The following is a 19,420-nucleotide window of genomic DNA, read 5'->3' as shown; positions in this document are numbered from 1 at the left end:
GGTCAGCAGCCTGGTAATCAGAGTTAAGGAGGTGCTTGTAGTGGGACACGGTGTGGTGGCGGTCCTTGTTCAGGGCACGGAGCAGTTTCTGCAGGCATTTCTGTACCTTGTGTGTCTGTAAAATGCAACACTGCCATAAGAAACTTGATACATCAAGAAGGTTCATATGCATGTTGACAGATTCAATTTAATTCAGCATTCTTGAATGGTCTACAACAAACCAAGAGGACATCCATACACTTTTTGGGTGAAAAATAATAATTATTACTCACATTGGGCTGCTGTTCCTCAAGGGCACGTGTATAGCAGGTCATGGCCTCACGTTTCATCTCGTTGATGTGGGCTACAATGCGCTGCTGGTGCAGGGCCTTGAGCTGGTGCTTCTCAGCCTCGTTCTCGGCCTCAATAGCCTCAACTGTCTTCTGGAAGCGCTGGGTCATACGGTGCTTGAAGGTCTCGGCGCCATGAGGGTCCTTGGCCCGCATGTCCTGGTATCGCTCCTCCAGGTCAGACCACTCCTTCATGATCTGCCACGGCAGATCCAACGTCAGCAGTATCGATATACATCAGCCCTTCATCATTCCCATGCACTACTTTATTCAGTGAATAAGCTTTTCTGCCCCAATTCCTGGTCTTCCTATTCCTGGTCTTCATTTATCTTTCTCCTTGGCCCTAAACCTTATGGAATGAGATGATCCTTCTGCCCAGACTCTTATAAATGATGTCCAATTTCAAGTTCATGTAAGCTATACATATAGACCTGATTTCCTCATTAATGTGAGGGAGTCTGTGTGTGTAGTTGAGGGGTGGGCAAACTTTTCAGTGGAGGGTAGGGCCACATTCAGAAATTCATCTACCCAACTACATCTGATCTTATCTGATCGTCACCATAGTGACGCATTTTATAGACTGTTGTGGTCATAAGCTTTTGTTTATTCAAGGAATAGAAGACTTGACTCAATCCCTCAAGAGCCCACTAAAGCCGGGATCCCCTCCTCTTCTCTTAAAAACCCAAAACAATAAAGCATAGTAATGTACCACAGGAGACAAAGACTCGAGCCCATCCCTGAAACTATGCCCAAGCCAGCCAGCCTAAACCAAACTCCTTAAGCCGCCGCCGCCGCCCCCCGTCCCCCTACAAGCTCACCTTGGAGACCTTCTGACGGTGTCTCTCCTCGAGGCGCTGCTCGGCGCGGTGGAAGGCACTGTGCTCCTCGTGGGGGTCAAAGCGACTGAAGTACTCGTCACGGGTGCCGACCTCCTGCTGAAAGAGGAAAAAATATCAGAAACAAGCAAAGATCTACCCAGTGGGTGTTTCTCCCCTCCTCCCTCTCTCTCTCTCTTTATGGCGTGGTGTAAAACACCAAGTTATACCTGGGGCGAGTAGATTAAAGTGTATTGCTATGCCCACAAGCTTGGAGTGTTCTGGTGTTTCTTGGCACCATATGGTGCCAAGTACGGTCCAGTATTTTTTATGAATTGATGTTTCCTTGGGCGGTCGATTAATGAAGCGTGGTCAAATGTGTTTAAAAAAAGTGTGGGGTGGGCGGGCGCCTTGCCTGGATACTTCCTTTACAAGGAGGAAGCTTTCTGGCGTACAGATAGATGTACGGCTGAAACAGAAGCATGCATATGTGTATACACTTTGTTGATGTTATTGTTGTGGTTGTTATTGTTAGTGGCTTATGATACTGGAGTTATGGACCAAACGGGTACTCTCAGTTGTCCTCCATCCAATTATATTAGGTTTGTGTCTGCAATTACTGTTACCTGCCCTAACAGTCCTCAAAGCAAAGGTTTCAGGCGCAGGTAAGGTACTTAGCGCCTCCTGGCGTAGACTCCTCACATTCACTGTGTTTATGTTCTCCCAATGTGCGTTTGATCGTGTGAACAAGTGTGCACGTGTGCGTCTGACCGTGTGTACACGCGTGAAGCGACAGTGTAGGAAGACTCACCTGTGCAGGCGTGGTAGGTTCCTGGTGCGGCGCCGAAGTTGCGGGGGGGACATCGTCGCGGTCGCGGTCCTCCTCCTCGCGGTCCTCCAGGCGCCGGTCCACCTGCGGCAGCGCCACGGGCTCCTCGACCTCCACAACGTGCGACTTCACGTGACCTGCTGGGGTTGGGTACAAAAAGACAAAGGTCATCTTGGTTCGCGGTGGCCGTTTGGACGTCGGTCGTGAACAAAGGGCCCCAGCGGGCCATCAAAGGGTCCTGGACCCAGGCCGCCCAAAAGCTACGGGAAAAGCACCACACGTTTCACTCGGCGCGACTTTGAGGAACACTGGGTCGTCGACCACCACAGAACTTTTAATGAACATAATGTTGACGCGTGTGTAGACGCAAAGATGGCCCTTTTTTCTACAAATCTTTCGTTCGGGTCCTTACAAGGCCGAGCGTTTGCAGAGACGCGTCCCTGTGTACTCGAAGGGCATTAAAACTCCCTCTGCCCCCGACCCCCCCCCCCGCCTCGCCAACCTTGACCCCCACAAGGGTTCGCCTTCTCTGCCGGTGGTGGCAAAGAAAGACTCCCGTACTGACACAACAGTCCAAAGTTTCTTCCCTGGGAGATCTGGGAGAAAGAGCGTTGCCAACCACCACGAGGACGCGGGTTTTCCACTTTGTGAAAATCAAGGCAACAATTCGTCAATCAATTCATATCTAAGAGATATACGCCGCCCATTGTTTCTTAGAAGACCTCAACTACTGTGGTATTCACAAGTGGAATCACCCGTATACAACACAGAGAAATGCCCGGACACGGTTGGAGGATTTCTCGCCCCCCCCCCAACCCGTTCGTGGTGGTGGTGGTGGTTGGGGGGGGGCTGCTTCCCCACCCCCCCACATCACCCGCTCCGGAAACACCCGAAGAGGTGATGACCTCCCACTGGAGAGAACTTTGGGGAAAAATGGGAACGAGTTTGTTGGTCTTGCTTCCCTCATTAGTGCCACATAGACGAAAAAAAATGGGCCGACACTTCCATCCCAGCAAGTACTTTGTGAAAATCGGGATATAGGCGCTGGTAAAGATAACAACCAAAACAACATTGTGAAATGAGGATAGAAGCTCTAGTAAAGATACAACCCAAATCAACAACATCAGGATAGAAGTGCTGGTAAAATACAACCCAGAACAGCAACACAACCGTTGTAGGGATAAGATCGAGAAGTTTGCAAGTGACGTGACAGGATGGGGGGGGGGGAAGCCTTTTGTTCTGTAGCGGATCAACAGACGGGTTGATAGGACACCGTGGCGCAGAGCATAATCGTGACAATCGATTTTATTTAGGTGAATGATATCGCCTGGATTTTCCTAAAAGTGCTGTAAGGCACTGCAAGTCATATTTATTTATCTATGCTATTTCGGAAATTCCTCGTGCACCAATCCTGCAAACTTCTCCCTCCTGTCCCTCTATCTTTTGTTGAGACACTCCCTCTCTCTCCCTCTACTACATTTACTATGTTTTTGGCGTCCATCTCATCTTTGAGAACACACATCTACTTACCGCTACTGCACCCAACCTGGGACCAAAGGAGGTACACGACTCGAGATCGGCAAATTAACCCGTGATATTTGAGTTCATGTGAGGGGTGGATGGGTATTCACATTATTTGTGTGCCCTAGCCTGCCCCAATCAGAAAAAAATAATAACCCAACAACCATCAGCATAATTACCAGTGTCCCATTCGTGCATTTTGTCTTCCTTTTTTTTTCTTGGGGGGGGGGGGCAACACTCTGTAGAACCCAACTTACCTTTGAAGTTCTTGGGGCAGCAGACGAACTCGACGCCGGAGAAGACGTCGATCCCGCAGGGCAGGAGCATGGCGAAGGACTTGAGGGTCATGCCCCGGAGCTGGCAGGCCTCGTCGGCCGTGGTGTTCCAGCGGTCGAATTCCCAGCACCTTGTCTGGTTGTGGATGTGGTCGAAGAGGCAGCCCTCTGGAACCAGCAGGGCGTCCGACTGGAAGGAACCCTCTGCACGGGGGGGACAAGAGAGCAGTCAGACACGTTGACGGGGCAGAGGGAAAGGGAGAGGAGTAGGAAGGGAAATGGGATTCACTGGGAGGGGGGAACAGGGGAGAATGGGAAAGAGGAAAATAATGACATACCACTTATTAGCTATTTCAGTTCTACGTCATTCAAGAGCAGACGCCAGCTTCAACCTCTGCCACGTAACTCCTGCAACTTTCTCTTTGACACTGATATGCATTGTTGGCGTTCCGCGTTGGCGGAAGTAGCCTAATGCATGATCAAAAGAAATACAGGCCCGTACACATGTGCTCTCATGTACACTTATGCGTGCACACAGACTCTCACAAAATTTTCTTCCCTCCTCCCTCCTCAACGTTTGGGTGTCGTCACTAACCCTTATTCAAACCCCCCTTCCCCCCCCCAAAGGACGTATCCCATCCTGAAGCAGAACGCCCTGAAAGACCCTGAATAACTGACGATTAATCACGGGTAACCAAGGGAGGGGGCCGAAGAAGTCGATGAGGAAGGAAGGGTATGGGGGACGGAGGAGGCGAAGGGGAAAGAAGAGGGTGCCACCTGCGGGTGGGTGAGGATTTTTTTTTCTCGAGAGATAAAAAGAAAATCTTCCTCCCTCATCAACACATGCCGTGGCTCCAACTCTTCTCCCTCACCACTATCACCATCACCTCCTCCTGTTCGACTAACCGTCGCCGTCTCCCTCCACATGCCCGGCCGCCCTGCCTGCTCCACCAAGTCTGCCCTTCCTTGCTCTGCTACTCCTCACAATTTACACAGTCGTTCTGGCCTCCGCTAGGCGACTTATTCCCTGAGGCGTATCCTGTATGCAGACTTGTTCTTATATTTCTCAGCTCTCCATATTTCTTTCTCCAACTCTTCCTTTGGTTCGTATTCTATGTTTACTTGATATTCTTTTCCTCGTCCTCCTCCCTTTACTACACCCACTTGTCCCCCTTGTTCCCATTCTCTCATTCTTCTTTAACTCATTGATCCCTCTACTTCTCCCCCGTTTTTCTTTTTTTTTTCTTTTTCCCTTCTGCCAAGCTCTCCTCCTCCTCCTCCTTCCATTCTTTCACATTTTTTGCTCTTTCCTGCTTCCCTTTGTTCCTCCCCTCTTTCAATATCGTCTTTTTTTTTAACACTTTCAATACGGTGCTGTGCCTTCTGTCAAACTTCGTCCCGATGGTGTCGACGGGTGATTCTATTCCCTGAGAGGAACGACGGGGGCTTGCCTGGGCCGAGCCCCCTACCGACTGAACAAGATCGTCTAGCACTGACCATAACAAACATCTTAAAGTGCGTCACCTTGTTCAAGTGATCATCCGATTCTCCTCCCCCTCCCCCCTCCCTTATTGGCTCAGGTTCACAGGTTCACCTTCCCCGTCCCCCTTCCTCTTCCTCCTCGACTCCTTTCATCCTTCTCTTCTTTAGTTTGTATCCTTTTCGTTTCTCTCTCTGTCTCTCTCTCTCTCTCCCATACACCCATGTCCACTCTTCTAGATGTGGTGAAGGTGGAAGTCCACCTGCTCCCAAGTCCAGAAACAACTTCAAATTGATTGGCGACAGAGTTTAGATTTTGTTTACAATCCATAACACTTAACTTTGTGAACACAAACACACATACACACAAACATGCACTCACGTGCACACACACACAAACATGCACACACGTGCACACACACACACACACACACAAACATGCATACATACATTTGGTTTGGTGGGAGCCAGCCTCCGGTTGGCTGGTTCACGAGCAGAAAGGACACAACAGGCGAGGCGGTAGTCAGTGACGTGGTGCCTGTCGGTTTGTGCGACGCGCAAGACCGTGCACGCGCGCGCACACACACACACACACACACACACACACACACACACACACAACGTCGTCGCCACGTCTGCAGCGTACAAAGGGGGGAAGGTCGCCTCCATTTGCAGACGTGACCCTCTTTCAAGCTGTGGGCCACTTTACTCTTTGTGACGCAAAGAGATTTCATTCATCAGGTGGTGAGCGCGCGCGGGGACTCAAGAGGGATCGACAGATCGACAGATCGTCTGGCAGATGGAGTAGCAGCCCGGCGGCCTTTGCTGCAACAAAGTGCACCTCCGGTTACAATCAGATTGTGATCAAGTGGGTGTGCGTGCATGCGTGCGTGCGAGCAGAGAAATCACGGGTCTGCGGCTAACAGGTATAACTGGGTTGATTTCAATAGATCAAGGGGGATTCGGAGGAGGGGGGTGTCCTGAGGGGGCGGTGTGGAGCGTGGGCGTGGGCGTCAGGACAATGACCACTGCCAGCGCGCCCTCAGCGGGCTTTGTGTCTGCAACAATGGTGTAGGTATCACAGCAGCCTGCTCACAGTCACCGGCCAACACACTCCCCATTCAAATCCCTTTACTCTCCACAGTCGTGACTGGCGGCCTTCATAAATCGTCCTCTGTGCATTGGGGAGGGGAGGGGGGGGGAGGTTCCACTTCAATATGCCCAATTCTTTAGGAGGTGAGGAGAGGTGGGCGGAGAGCGCAGATGATGGTGACTTTAGATTCTGTAGGACGAAATGGGTGTTGTCATCACCATTGTTCGCCAACGTGGTAACTTCAACATCATCCGCGGCGCCAGAACATGACCCCTAGCGGCGCCATAGATTGGCGACGCCAGGGTTGCAACAAGGCTGGGGACCTAAGGTCCGCTGATCTAGTTAGACCAGGTACATTGGGCTCAGATGCGGTGGAAAAAAAAACAGGTGCTGGAAATGGGTGTCGTCCTGGGTCAGGTTACTTCGTGTGGTCGCGGCGGCAGGTGTCGAGCGGGAAGGTGGGTGACAGGTGGTGTCGCGGCGGACTCCAGTTCACCAGAGCTTCTATCCTCGAGCCGCTATCGTGCCTCCCATTCCCAATGTTGGTTTCGTTCGTTGAGGAGAGGAGGGGAGGGAAGGACTCGATTCGAATTCGCGAGGGACGGTACAGAGCGACGTTTCTAAGAGAGCCTAAGCCCACGTAGAGTTGAAGCAAAATACTCAGGTCGGGGACGTCGATGTTACAGAGTTTTGCTTTGTCAACTCCAAAAACTAAAACAGATCGACAGACACCACGTCACATTTTTATATATACTTTTTTATTCTCGGGTGTGTGTATGTACGTGTGTGTGTGTGTGTGTGTGTGTGTGTACGCGCGCGTGAAAGGGTTATATATTAACATACTTCCCAGTGACAAGAAGGGCATTAAGGGCAGCCTCTACCCATCCGCTTCCACCTCTTCCCCCATTAATCCTGGTAATCTGTAAGGCTCTGCGGATTAGGAATACCCTGCAGGCTTAGAAATACCGTCTATTTAGTTCCACTCCACTCCACTCCTCCCTCACCTCCATTCATCTTTGTGTTTAACTCCCACTTGTCCTGCCCTGCCCTGCCCTGCAGGCCTTTGTTCCTTCCACACTCATCGTCGCGCAAAAAGTGTCAAACGTATAAGAACTTTATTCTTAATAAAGGAGACTGCAAGAGACCATAAGGCCTACACTAGGCAGCTCCGAATCCATCACCACCTGTCGTCCCCATCCATAAAGTTGTCTAATCGTTTTTTAAAACAACTGATAGTTTCAGCGCTTACTACATGGTTACTAAGTTTATTCCATTCATCGACCACCCTATTAGTAAACCAATTCTTGCATATTTCCTTCTTAAATCTAAATTTGTCCAGTTTATACCCATTACTGCGAGTCCTGCCCTGTTGTTTTATTATGATGACCTTGTTTGCATCACCCTTGTTATAGCCTTTGATCCACTTGAACACTTCTATTAGATCACCCCGCACTCCGCGTCTTTCCAGAGTGTGTAAGTTTAGGTGCCTAAGCCTCTCTTCGTAAGGCAAATTTCCGAGTCCATGTATCATTTTGGTCATTCTTCTCTGGTCATTCTTTATGTCCATTCTGTAGGACGGAGACCAAGACTGTACCGCATAGTCAAGGATGGGTCTAACTATCGCTAGATAGAGTTTAATAATTACCTCTGCACTTCTATTCGTTACCGTCCTAGCAATGAAGCCTAATGCTCTGTTTGCTTTATTTCTGGTGCTAATGCACTGCTTCTTGGTTTTAAGGTCCGGACTCACCAGAACTCCCAAGTCCCTCTCGCACTCAGATTTTTCTAAAAATGTGTTATCTAAGATGTATCTATTTTCAGGGTTGTGTAGCCCTACGTTTAACACGCTACACTTAGAGATATTGAAGTTCATTTGCCATTTCACCGACCATGTTAACAATTTATTAATCATCCTGCAGAATCTCTGCGTCGTCTCCTGACCTAATTAGGCGTCCTATTTTAGTGTCGTCGCCGCAAACTTACTAACATAACTATTTATCCCATAGTCTAAGTCGTTTATGTATATATTGAACAATAAGGGACCCAAAACCGAGCTCTGGGGGACCCCGCTAGTAACATTGCCCCATCTAGATTTTATTCCATTTATGGTGACCCGCTGTTTTCTGTTACTAATCCATTCTAACACTTCCTCCTATGCCATGGGCTTTGATTTTATTTAGTATTCTCTGGTGTGGCACCTTGTCGAACGCTTTGCTAAAGGTAAGGTAAATAACATCGTAATTTTCATTGTTATCTGTAAAAGGATAGAAGATTAGTCACACATGACTTACCCTTGGAGAAACCATGCTGTGAATCACGAATTAAATTATGCTCTTCGATGTGTTCTCTGAGTCTATTTACTATTATTGATTCAAGCATTTTTCCTATAACCGATTCCAAGATCACCCATGGGTCAAGTGGTGAATGTGGCGAGTGAGTGGAGTGGTGTTGGCAACTGTGACGAACAGAGGACATGGAAAAGACTCGAGTGAAAGGAAGATTGGGACCAAATCATTTATATTTATGTTTCGCCGCTGACAAATCCACCATCGCTTCTATCCTCTTTGATATCGGTATGGCAGACCTATTTGTGACGACGGAAGTAGTGGTGGTAATAGTGGTGAAAATGAAAAGTAATTAATAATGATCATAACAATAATCGTAGTAATAATAACAATAATAATAATAATGATAATGATAATAACCGTCGAAGTTATTTATGCCCCTCCCATCCGACCAATCTCAACCTCTCCTCCTCCTCCTCCTCTTCCTCCCCTCCCTCCCCTCCTTGACCTCCAGCAGCTGGAGCGTCCCCAAGGGCCTTGACTTGGAGGACCCAAAGAAAGGCCACCGAGCCTAAAATGGAGTCTGGTGGATTTTCCGCGGTGGCCTGGCGCCGAATTGCCCACGCCGCTGACCCGAGGTCAGGTCACTCCTTCCACGACTCTCGCGGCGGCCTTGGCGCCACCACATGGTCACAGGCTGACGTCATACGAAATGAATACTTGATTTGAATAAGCCAAATAAATGAACACTAAGTTGGATGAACATCCCGAGCGAAATGGCCACACGCATACAGGCAAATAAAATCCCCTGACGGCATCGCTCATGCGAGGTTAAGTATCAGCTGGTATGGAAGGGACCAGAACAGAAGGAACAGGACCACGTGGCATGGAAGGGAGTCGAGCTCTTAGGGGTGGCTGGCACTCAAAGGTCGCCTCCTCCTCCTCCTCCTCCTCTCGACCGACCTTGCCCACCCCGAGTGCCTCTTAGTAACCTTTGCCCAACGCCTGGCACTCTGACACTGCACAACCTAACGGACGGGTCGGGGGTGGGGGTGGGGGGTTGCCAACCCTCAGCTGAACAGAATACTCTGGCGTCTCCGGGGAGTCGTTTCGTGCGTCCAGTCCGTAACGACGTGTTCGTTTCGTGTTTTACGGGAACGTGTAACGTTGACGTGTAACGGTGACATGGAGAAGATGGGTGAAAAAGCTATACGAAGGAGAAAGAAATAGATCAAATTGATAAAATCAGAAACACTCCCAGCATTAGGCAGTCGTCAAGAATAACAAGAATAAAGAATTAGTTTTTCTTTTTTAGGGGCTGCTGCTGCGAGCAAAATAAAAATAATCGGACGTCAACCAGAAAAGAAAGAAAGAAAAAAAAAAGGATCGTCCTCGGGTCTCGGCAGTTCTTAAAGCAGAAACTTTGAATCATTTCTGCCATTTCTAAAGTCATGCACAGACACCTCAAGTTCGGGTACAGTATATATGTTTTGCGTGTGTACATGTAATTACACACACACACACACACACACACACACACACACAAAAGGCTTCTTCCCCTTTTGTATGGGAGGTAGCCAGGCAGCCAAGGAGTGCAGCCGCCAGCCCTGCTTCTTCTGCCACGGGTGATAAACCCACCGTTCTCCCACGTGACGGACCGCTTCCTCCACCTCCCCCTAGGTCACCTCCGGGGGGTGAGTGCCGAAGTGTCCGAGGCACAGTATCGAACTTAGGTTAGGATATATTGAGTGTACGCGGTGGAACACGTCCCTTAGTTTCTCTCTGGAGCGAGGACATTTCGTCCTCGTCGTCGTCCTCCTCGTCCTCCTCCTCGTCCTCGTCCTCCTCCTCCTCCACTCGTTTGTTCTCGTGAGTTTTTAGAACGTTGACAACGTTTTCTCTCCCGTCACTCAACACCCGAACATTTTTTCTCCCGTCACCACCGGCACACAAACGTTTCCTGTTCTCTATCACTCACCCGGGACAAGCAAACGTTTTCTCCCCAGCGGGACACGCGAACGTTTCTCTTCCACACCCGTCACCATCCGGGAAATACAAACGTTGCATATCGCCCGGCAATACGAAAACGTTCTCTCTCTCCCGGGAGGCACGAGAACGTTTCCTTACAGGTCGATTCTTGGTCGTTTTCGCCACAGATCCTCCGGGCGGAGGAGGAGGAGGAGGGTTGTTGTTGTTGTTGTTGTTGTTGTTGTTGTTGTTGTTGTTGTTGTTGTTGTTGTTGTTGTTGTTGTTGTTGTTGTTGTTGTTGTTGTTGTTGTTGTTGTTGTTGTTGTTGTTGTTGTTGTTGTATTTTCGTGTTCGGCCCATACGGGGGGGGGGGGGGCCTCCGATAAATTATCCGTTACCCCGAATCAGTCTCTCTCTCTCTCTCTCTCTCTCTCTCTCACGAGACCCCCCCCCCCGGACAAACAACCGGCTACGGCTATTGGTCGGTCCAGCCTGTAAATCACTCGATAAAGAAAATTTTGCCAAGTCGACTTGAACGAGTATGGATAACGTTTCGTTGCGACGATTGTCAAGTTTCAGGAATTGCGAATATGAGAGGAGTCAACCCCATGGATGCTCCTGTGGCTGGGGGTGGGGTGGGGTGGGGGGTTGGCGGCAGGTTGGGAACCGCGTTGGTCTCCTCATCGCCGCGCTGGCTACCGACTGATCCAACTCCTAAAGGCGATAGTATAGAAGCGCTGGTGAAATACACTCCACAAACCACACGGACAGTGTGTGCAACAAAAATAAGAATATGACTTTCCACACGCAAATACGCAGTTAAGTCCATTGTCACAGATGGAAGTGCTGCTCAAATAGGCTTCCATTACACTGAAGGAAGGAGGATCACTGAAAGCGAGGTAAGACAATTAGCTTTATACGGGGATGATAACTGAAGAACTACTCTGTGCCCCTCTACTGACTGGGCACCAGGAGACGATAAGCGTGGCAGAGGAAGACCTTGTAGAAGGTGGTGGTATGATGGATACATGTGAAGAGAAATTTGCAGGAGTGCCAAGGCAAGTGCTGACATAACTGTGCGGGTCATGGAGAACGATTTATTTCTTTATTTTTTTCAGGAGTGGGGGTCATAATTTTACTTAGGCGCCATCTTTTGTAGAAGAGATGCTAGAGGCAGGTGGTTCAAATCCGCTAGAGAATCAACGCGCGACGTCAATAAGGTCATTCTTAAATCTCGTACTTCAAGAAGGTTAGCACGTCGAACCCTCTCGCTCGTCATGTATTAGCAGAAAGGTTGAAACACATGTATGTATATGCATACACACGCGAAATGCACGATGGGCACGCCCTGGTTGACAACCTTTGGTGTTGTTCTGTGTTGTAGTTGACCAGTGATGCTACTCTCGGGACCGTAAGCCAGCCCTGGGGGTCTACACCTACAGTGACTGATGTTCGTTTGAATTTGCTGCAGTACACGAAAGAGTACACGCAGCATCAGCATCAACGGCACTCTTGGCAGGGCAGCGTTCCCCTTTACACGCTGGCCAACGCCTCCTCCTCCTCCTCCTCCTCCTCCTTCCACCTCAATATTTCAGGGCGGACCTCCGCCTCCGCCTCCTCCTCCTCCTCTTGTTCCTTCTTCACTCTCTTCCTCCTCCTCTTCCACGACCTCCATATTCTCTTCACCTTTCTCGTTTGGTTCCACATTCCTTTACTTTTATGTGAATTGTCGTCGCCAGCCTGACCGCCCGCCCGCACCTACTGTACCTCAAGGTCCATATATGGACCTTGCTGTACCTTCCCTCTCCTCTCCTCTCGATGACGAGCTCTCCGAGCCCCGCCATCTTGGCTTTAAATGAGTACATTCCCCCCACCCACCCCGCCCACCCTTTTTTTTCTGTCTCCCATATTTGATGCCTCTTCCAGTCTCAAATTTCCCCCATCGTTCCCACCGACCTGACCACCACCCCCAGATGATACAACAGCCGCCGCCGCCGCCGCCACGACCATCATCTTCTTCCTCTTTTCCTCCTGGAAGGCTCAGCATCCAGTTTCACCGCGAAGAACATCCTCAACCTCCATCCTTTAGGCCTCCTCCTCCTCCTCCTATATCCGCTTCCTCTCCATCCACTCCCGACTTTGTCCCCCCTTCCCCAGGAGTCGCTGACAGTCTTCTTCTTCTTCTTTTTCTTCCTTGGGTGCCCTTCTTCTTCTTCGCCGTTGCGACTCCTGGGTGGTGGTGGTCCTGGCTGCCTTCAGCCGATTTCATTCAGCTGGAGGAAACCTCTGCGTTAACCCAATCTTGTTCAACTCTTTAAAAGGTTTAGTTAACCTTGTTCAGTTAAACTTTTAAGTTTAGGTTGCCGCTAAGTCATTCTATTCAGCTGAAGAAAACTACATATATACACAAAATATGCAAATAAATCACAAAACATACATGATAAACTATTTTTGCAGAAACCACCGGGAAATTGAAAAAACAGAGACCGAACGTTTTCGTCTATTAGCATGTGTGTGCGCGCGCGTGTTTATACTATATATATATATATATATATATATATATATATATATATATATTATATATATATATTATATATATATATATATATATATATATATACTATATATATACATATATATAATATATACATATATATATAATATATATACATACACACACATATATAACCCGTGACCCCAAGCCGCGCGGCCATGATCACTAGGCTGGATCACACTTCCTTCAGGAAAGTCGTTTTGTATGAACTTGCTGAACAGTGTTAAGAGAATGAATTCAGCGTGTGCGTTAGCTGGTGCATATTTTCAAACAAAGGCTTCCTTGTGATGACGTCATCACAATACAAAAACCCAACTGCTATTTTACCATCCCGATGGTTTCTAATACTATTCTCCTCACCAATTTCCTTTTGTTTCCATCCTTCTCACCTACTCCCTAAAACACACACGCGCGCGCGCGCGCGATCGCACACAATCTTATTTTCTACTGCCATTGCAATTTCCCGTCTCCCCCCCCTCCCTCCTTCCCTCAATTAATTCAAGTCCAAAACACGTTAAAACATCGTCCTCCTCCTCCTTCTCCTCCATCAGTGCTAAGTAGATGTTGGAGGAGGAGGAAGAGGAAGAGAGGAAGGGGTGGAGGAGATGAGGAAAGGAGAAGGCGAAGGAAGGGGCGGGAGGAGAGGAGGAAAGGAAGGAAGGAAGGAGGGGGATGCGAGAATCAGGGGAGTGTTAATTGTAGAGGCGAAGAGAGGAAGAAAAGAAGCATATGGAAGGAAGTACGAGAGGAGGTGAAACGGACGAGACAGAAAGGGGGAGACCCCACCAGATGACGTACGTAAGGGGGGCAATGGGGACCCAGCCAAGGGGTGTTGCATGTACGTAGCAATACGAAAATAAAAATAGAATAAATGTAACTGAAAAGGAGTGGTGGTCGTTGAGGCTGGTGCTGTTGGTGGTGTTCAATGCCGTGATGGTGGTGTGTCTTTGAAACCGGAGGAATGTCATTGGTGTTGGTGATAATGGCGGTGGTGGCGATGGATCGAGGTGGTGAGAGTAGTGGAGTAATCACCGGTGGCGGGAGACAGTGTGGACGGACGAGAGAAAACATCCCTGCTTGCTGTGGAGCGCAAAGTTCACACACACACACACACACCCGCCGCCACTCGCTCCATCTTACTTTAGCTTAACTGCCGCCAAACGATGTTCTTCGCCTGAGGGGAGCCTCGTCAGCGAAAAGGTTCAAACTCGTCTCGAGCTGACAGCCAAGGCGACACGACACAGGCTCTATCCCTCTCCTCCTTGGTTAACCCCCCCCACCGCCCCCTTTCATGGAGGAAAATCGACTCTCATTGGCGGTTTCTGATGGGAGGCCGTAGGTCATGGCGGCCCAAGCCAAGCTATGTAATATATGCGCTTTGGGGACTATTGGGGCAACAGTTAACACATAGTCGCTGATGGGAATCGGAGAGGAGTGCGGGATTCGAACCCGCGACTAAACGAAAGCGAGACCAGCACGCTTCCGATGACGCCAACAGCGCACTACAGGAGAGGGAGTGTGCACACGTGGCGACAAAAGTGGTAACGACGGGGACAGAATTTGGAAAATCACGGGGGAGTTCACACAAATAGGTACAGGTAGGTACCAACAAGCATGTTAGCAAACACGCAGACACAAATACATAAAAAAGACACGCACATTTGATAGTAGCGTTTAGGTCATTGTAACGAACAGAACAAGCGTGACTGACGATGCCCTGGGAAACGAGATCAAAGAGCAAACAAAAAAAGCTGTCCATTGCGTCACTTCCCTAAGTGGCTTAAGAAGATGACGATCTGCCCCAAACTGACCCCACCAGCGATTTGAAAACCTGATATGATAGTTGATGAGGCAGGATCAGAGGCCTGTACTTCCTTTCCTATATACAATGAAGTGCACACACAAAGCCGATATCAATTCAATAGGACCTCCATGAATTTGACGCCGCCGCCGGCGCAGCGCACAGCAGGGGGAGAGAGAGAGAGATACATGACCCTGGACAACCCCACACCCCCACCCCCACCTCTGCCAGCACCCTCCCCTCCCCGGACGCGACACCCGGGGCGGAGGGAGGGCATTTCCACGTGGTGCCACGGGTAGAGTTCGCCTCCCGCCTCCCCCCGCACACATCGTCCCGGGGGGAGGGGGGGGGCTCCCGGAACATCATCACCACTGCCATTACCACCATTTCCAACGTCAATACCACTACCACCAACACTGCCACTACTACCACCGCCACTTCCACCATTTACCACCACTACTATCATTGCCACTACCATTATCACCATCACCACTACCACAGCAGCCACCACCACCACCCGCCACAGCCGCCACCTAACAGACGACAGCCAGCGGCGCCTTACAGAGGGCTGGAAACGCGTCTCAAACCTGCTCCTGAGAAACCTACAATTAAAGACAACAACGAGCCTCGTACAGAATGAATAAAAATAGAATTCCATGGAATGCTGGTAATGATAATAATAACGAAACAATAATGATAAAAGAATAGCTGATTAGAACAAAATATACAAGGCGGCAATGCTAATTCATAGGCAAGGAAACGTACGTATGTATGTATTGGGAGGGGGCACATACACAGACCGAAAATGCTGAACATAAGAAAAGGGTCATGCCAAAAGAATACAGAAGCAACGGAGTGCGGGGTGACAACATACTCTAAACGAGGTGAGAGGCATAGAAAACGCGACCGAAAACGAAAAACGGTGGACACGATCCATAGAAAACGGAGAGCGAGGATCAGATATCAGTGTACAAGCAATATACACATGTAGCAACAGCCCTAGGAACATGGCAACCATCCCCAGTTTCCACTATGGAGCTGTAGCGTTTGTTTGCGAGTATCCAATATATTTTTTCAGCACAGAAGAAAAAACACTATAGGGAACACTACATAGGAATCCACACAAATTAAGAAGGAACAAAAGCTACAATTGCATAATAATAAAAACTGTTGTTGAAGCAGTCTCCATCCCAATCAGGATAGAAGCGCTTGTGAACCATCGAGAAGACCAACCTGGAGATTGGAAAAAAAGGAAAGTCCCTTTTCCTTCCCTCGCTCGGATTGGCCAAGAGCATGAAGGGGGCGGGGGTTTAACATGACCGCCTCCCTTGCGCATCCCCGATTAAGACGAATTAACTCGTAGTTTTCAAAGTGCCGTCGGGTGATTTTATTCAGCCAAGGGCCCACTGTTCGCAATGAACTTCTTTTATGACGTCATATCTTGACCCCGTTTGCGACATCATCATCAGCGTCCCATCAACCTGACAGCGGACAACCTGTCACACATTCGGAAAAAGGGAGTACAAACCCTAATCCCGTAACACCGAACATGTTGATGATAGAAGCGCTGGTAAAATAGTCAATCCAACCAGAGAATATATTAGTACGGGCGCGTTGACCCCCCACCTACCCCCGCCAAAGAGCTTGTTAAGGAGGACGTCCTTTAAGTCGAGGTCATCGTCGACTTGATTGTTGGACCAATTCAAGTTTTAACAAGTCGGCGGCCGAGGGCCCCCACTCCTGGTGTCCAATCAGGATTGGGCAAAGTGATCCAACAAGCAATATCTTCTCTTCTCTTCTCTTTATCTTTTAACTGTCAATACGCGACTATAGACGATTTAGATATCCATGCTCTATACCTTCAGGTTAAAAATGGCTCTGCTGGAGAGGCGGAGGAGGAGGAGGAGGAGGAGATGCAGAAGAGCGGGGATGTCAAGAAATGGGTAATGGAGAGAAGAAAAAGAAAAGGTGGGGGGGGCGCTCTACTCTGCTGGAGAGCAGTGAACGGCTCTACACTGAAAGGTTTGGCGTGTTACGGCCGCTGCCGCCGCCATCCCTCAAGGCGGAGACCATCGCCGTCGCCGTGGGGAGGGCATTTTGGCGCTTTGTCCTCCTTGCAAGGCGCTGCTGCCCTTGCTGGTGCGTGCCAAGGTGGAGGAGGAGTGTTCTCTTGTACGTGGCGAGGGCCTCACGAGTGCCGCACAATGGTACTCCCAACCTATTAAAATAATCTCACGCACACACACACACACACACACACACACACACACACACACACACACTGTAGATTACTGTGGTTAAATCAAGCGATTCTATTCAGCTGTGGGTCAGACACCCGCCCCCAGGAATGACCTGAGTTTTGAATGACCGCGACCCCCCAGTCACCCAGTAGCAGCAGCACTGGCCCCCCAGCGGTCTTGTGGGCCGCCCACCACCACCTGCGCAAGATCCCAAGAACTCTCGAGGCAACTTAGGGAAGACGTATATCCTCCGTATCAAATCCTGAGAAACCTCCTCATAGTTCGCGTCACAGACTCTTGATAACTTCGCCTGAATTCTCCTTCGCCGTTTCGGAGAAGCTGAGGAATTTCTTTTTAACTTTTTTTTTTCAACCAAAGAGAGAACTTGGAAGCGAGTTCGAGCCCCGGCGGGAAGTTTGTTCCGAACAGTGGAAGGCGCCGTTGGTGAAGTTGTTGCTTCCCTCCAACTCGTCGTCGCCTGTCACGCCGTCGCCAGTCTTCTCTTGCTTGATGGGTACTCGCCATCAAACATTTTCGTCTCCTCCTTCGCCTTTCGCCATGACCTCCCCAAACTCCACCTGACGACCTCTTGCCCGTTCTCTTGGTATTCAGGCTCTCTCTCTCTCTCTCTCTCTCTCTCTCTCTCTCTCTCTCTCTCGTGACGACTCTCCCCTTCACCAGCTCCCTCGACCATCATCACCCCGTCCTGTCCCTCGGCGCCTCACACTCCCTCCAGTTCATTACATTCTCCCTTTCGCTCCTTAATCCCTTGCGATCTCCTCTCTCTATCTCTCTTAATCTTCCTTGGTCTTCCCACGCTCTCCCCCACCAACCCTCCCACTCCCCGCAGCTCCGTTTTCTGCTCGGTTTCATAAAACCAGGGACTGTGCCCAGTTGCCTGCCATGCACACGTTCGTGCACACAAACATACGCTCATATACTCCAGGACACACACACACACACACGCACAACCTTCTGAACATGGGGACAGCCTCCTCCTCCTCCTCCTCCTGTAGGGTCCCTTGGGAGAAACTGTCGTCGCTCCCGACGAAGGGCGGGAGGAGGAGGAGGAGGAGGAGTAGAAGGAGGAGGAGGAGGAGTTACTCACCGAGGCAGCGGTAGGGCTTGACCCATTGGGAGGTCTTGCACTTGGAGTGCCCCACGCGGCAGAAGTTGGGAACCCGGAAGTAGTGGGACGACTCCACGATGTTGGTGATGTCACGGTCCGGGTACACCTGAGGGAGAAGAGAGACAAAAAACGGAATTAATAAGGAGACGACAAAGACACCCGTCCTCTTCTTCTTCTTCTTCTTCTTCTTCTTCTTCTTCTTCTTCTTCCTCCTCCTCCTCCTCCTCCTCCTCCTCCTCCTCCTCCTTACAAGAGAACCTTACAGGTTATCAGTCCATTTTTGTTTTTCTTATTTTTGCCATTCCCCTTTCCCCTCATCTGTACTTCTTCTTCTTTGCCACCATAAGGTTCACCATTACTTTATCTTATTTATTCATTTACTTATTTATTTATTTTAGCACATTCGCTTGGCCAAGTGCTATGGCGTCATCAGCATTGCGGTTCTCCACTTCCAGTACCAAGCAGACACCACACTCATCATCATCATCTTCAGACGATCCCCCCACGATTGTATACTCACACTTTGCTTTGGCGAAACCCACCTCCCCCTCTGGCGGCAACCAGAATAAAACCTGTCAAGATGAGAACGTGTTCCTTATGTGTTCACAACACGTCGCCGAAAGACCACCAAGATGTCTGAATACATTTGGTTATTGATAAAGACGTTGCTTTGGAACGGAAAAAGACCAGTATTTTTAATTCCTTATTTTCTATGTTTATTTTCTTTTGTATATTAATGTTTTTTATCATTATTTTATTATTATTATCAATATTATTATTATTATTATTATTGTTACTATTATTATTTTTATTATCATTATTATTATTATTTTTATTATCATTATTATTATTATTATTGTATTTTTTAAAGCAAAAGTTAAAAAAACATATAATGGAGATGAAAAACGTCCTCAATATTTTTTTTTCCTGAATGAATTCCAAGCGCAATTAATTGCTCGCGTGTTTGTACTCCCCTCCTCCTCCTCCTACTCCTTGTTCTACTTGAAAGAGAAGAGGATGGGAAAGAGGGGGAGGGGAGGGGGGGAGAGGATGTCCACGGTCGCGGTACGCCGGCGTCGACAGACCACGACGATGTAGGCAA

The 19,420-nt window shown here is 49.1% G+C and overlaps 1 protein-coding gene across 4 annotated transcripts in view; it reads right to left on the bottom strand.

The window, feature by feature from the left end:
* The window catches only part of Appl (amyloid-beta-like protein), a gene marked incomplete at its 3' end in the record, with an annotated part of 332,375 nt that continues 312,955 nt past the window's right edge, over window positions 1–19,420 (bottom strand). Inside the window, 6 exon segments of one of the 4 annotated variants that reach the window (XM_076177690.1) lie at window positions 1–115; window positions 273–527; window positions 1,148–1,264; window positions 1,956–2,113; window positions 3,752–3,973; window positions 18,298–18,424. In XM_076177690.1, the coding sequence (XP_076033805.1) occupies window positions 1–115; window positions 273–527; window positions 1,148–1,264; window positions 1,956–2,113; window positions 3,752–3,973; window positions 18,298–18,424 (994 nt within the window). 4 annotated transcript variants of the gene reach the window in all.

This window comes from Oratosquilla oratoria, chromosome 40 (assembly GCF_046742065.1).
Source record: "Oratosquilla oratoria isolate Oo_2021 chromosome 40, ASM4674206v1, whole genome shotgun sequence".
In the NCBI taxonomy this organism is placed as follows: Eukaryota; Metazoa; Arthropoda; class Malacostraca; order Stomatopoda; family Squillidae; genus Oratosquilla; species Oratosquilla oratoria.
This window is presented reverse-complemented; position numbering and strand designations above follow the sequence as displayed.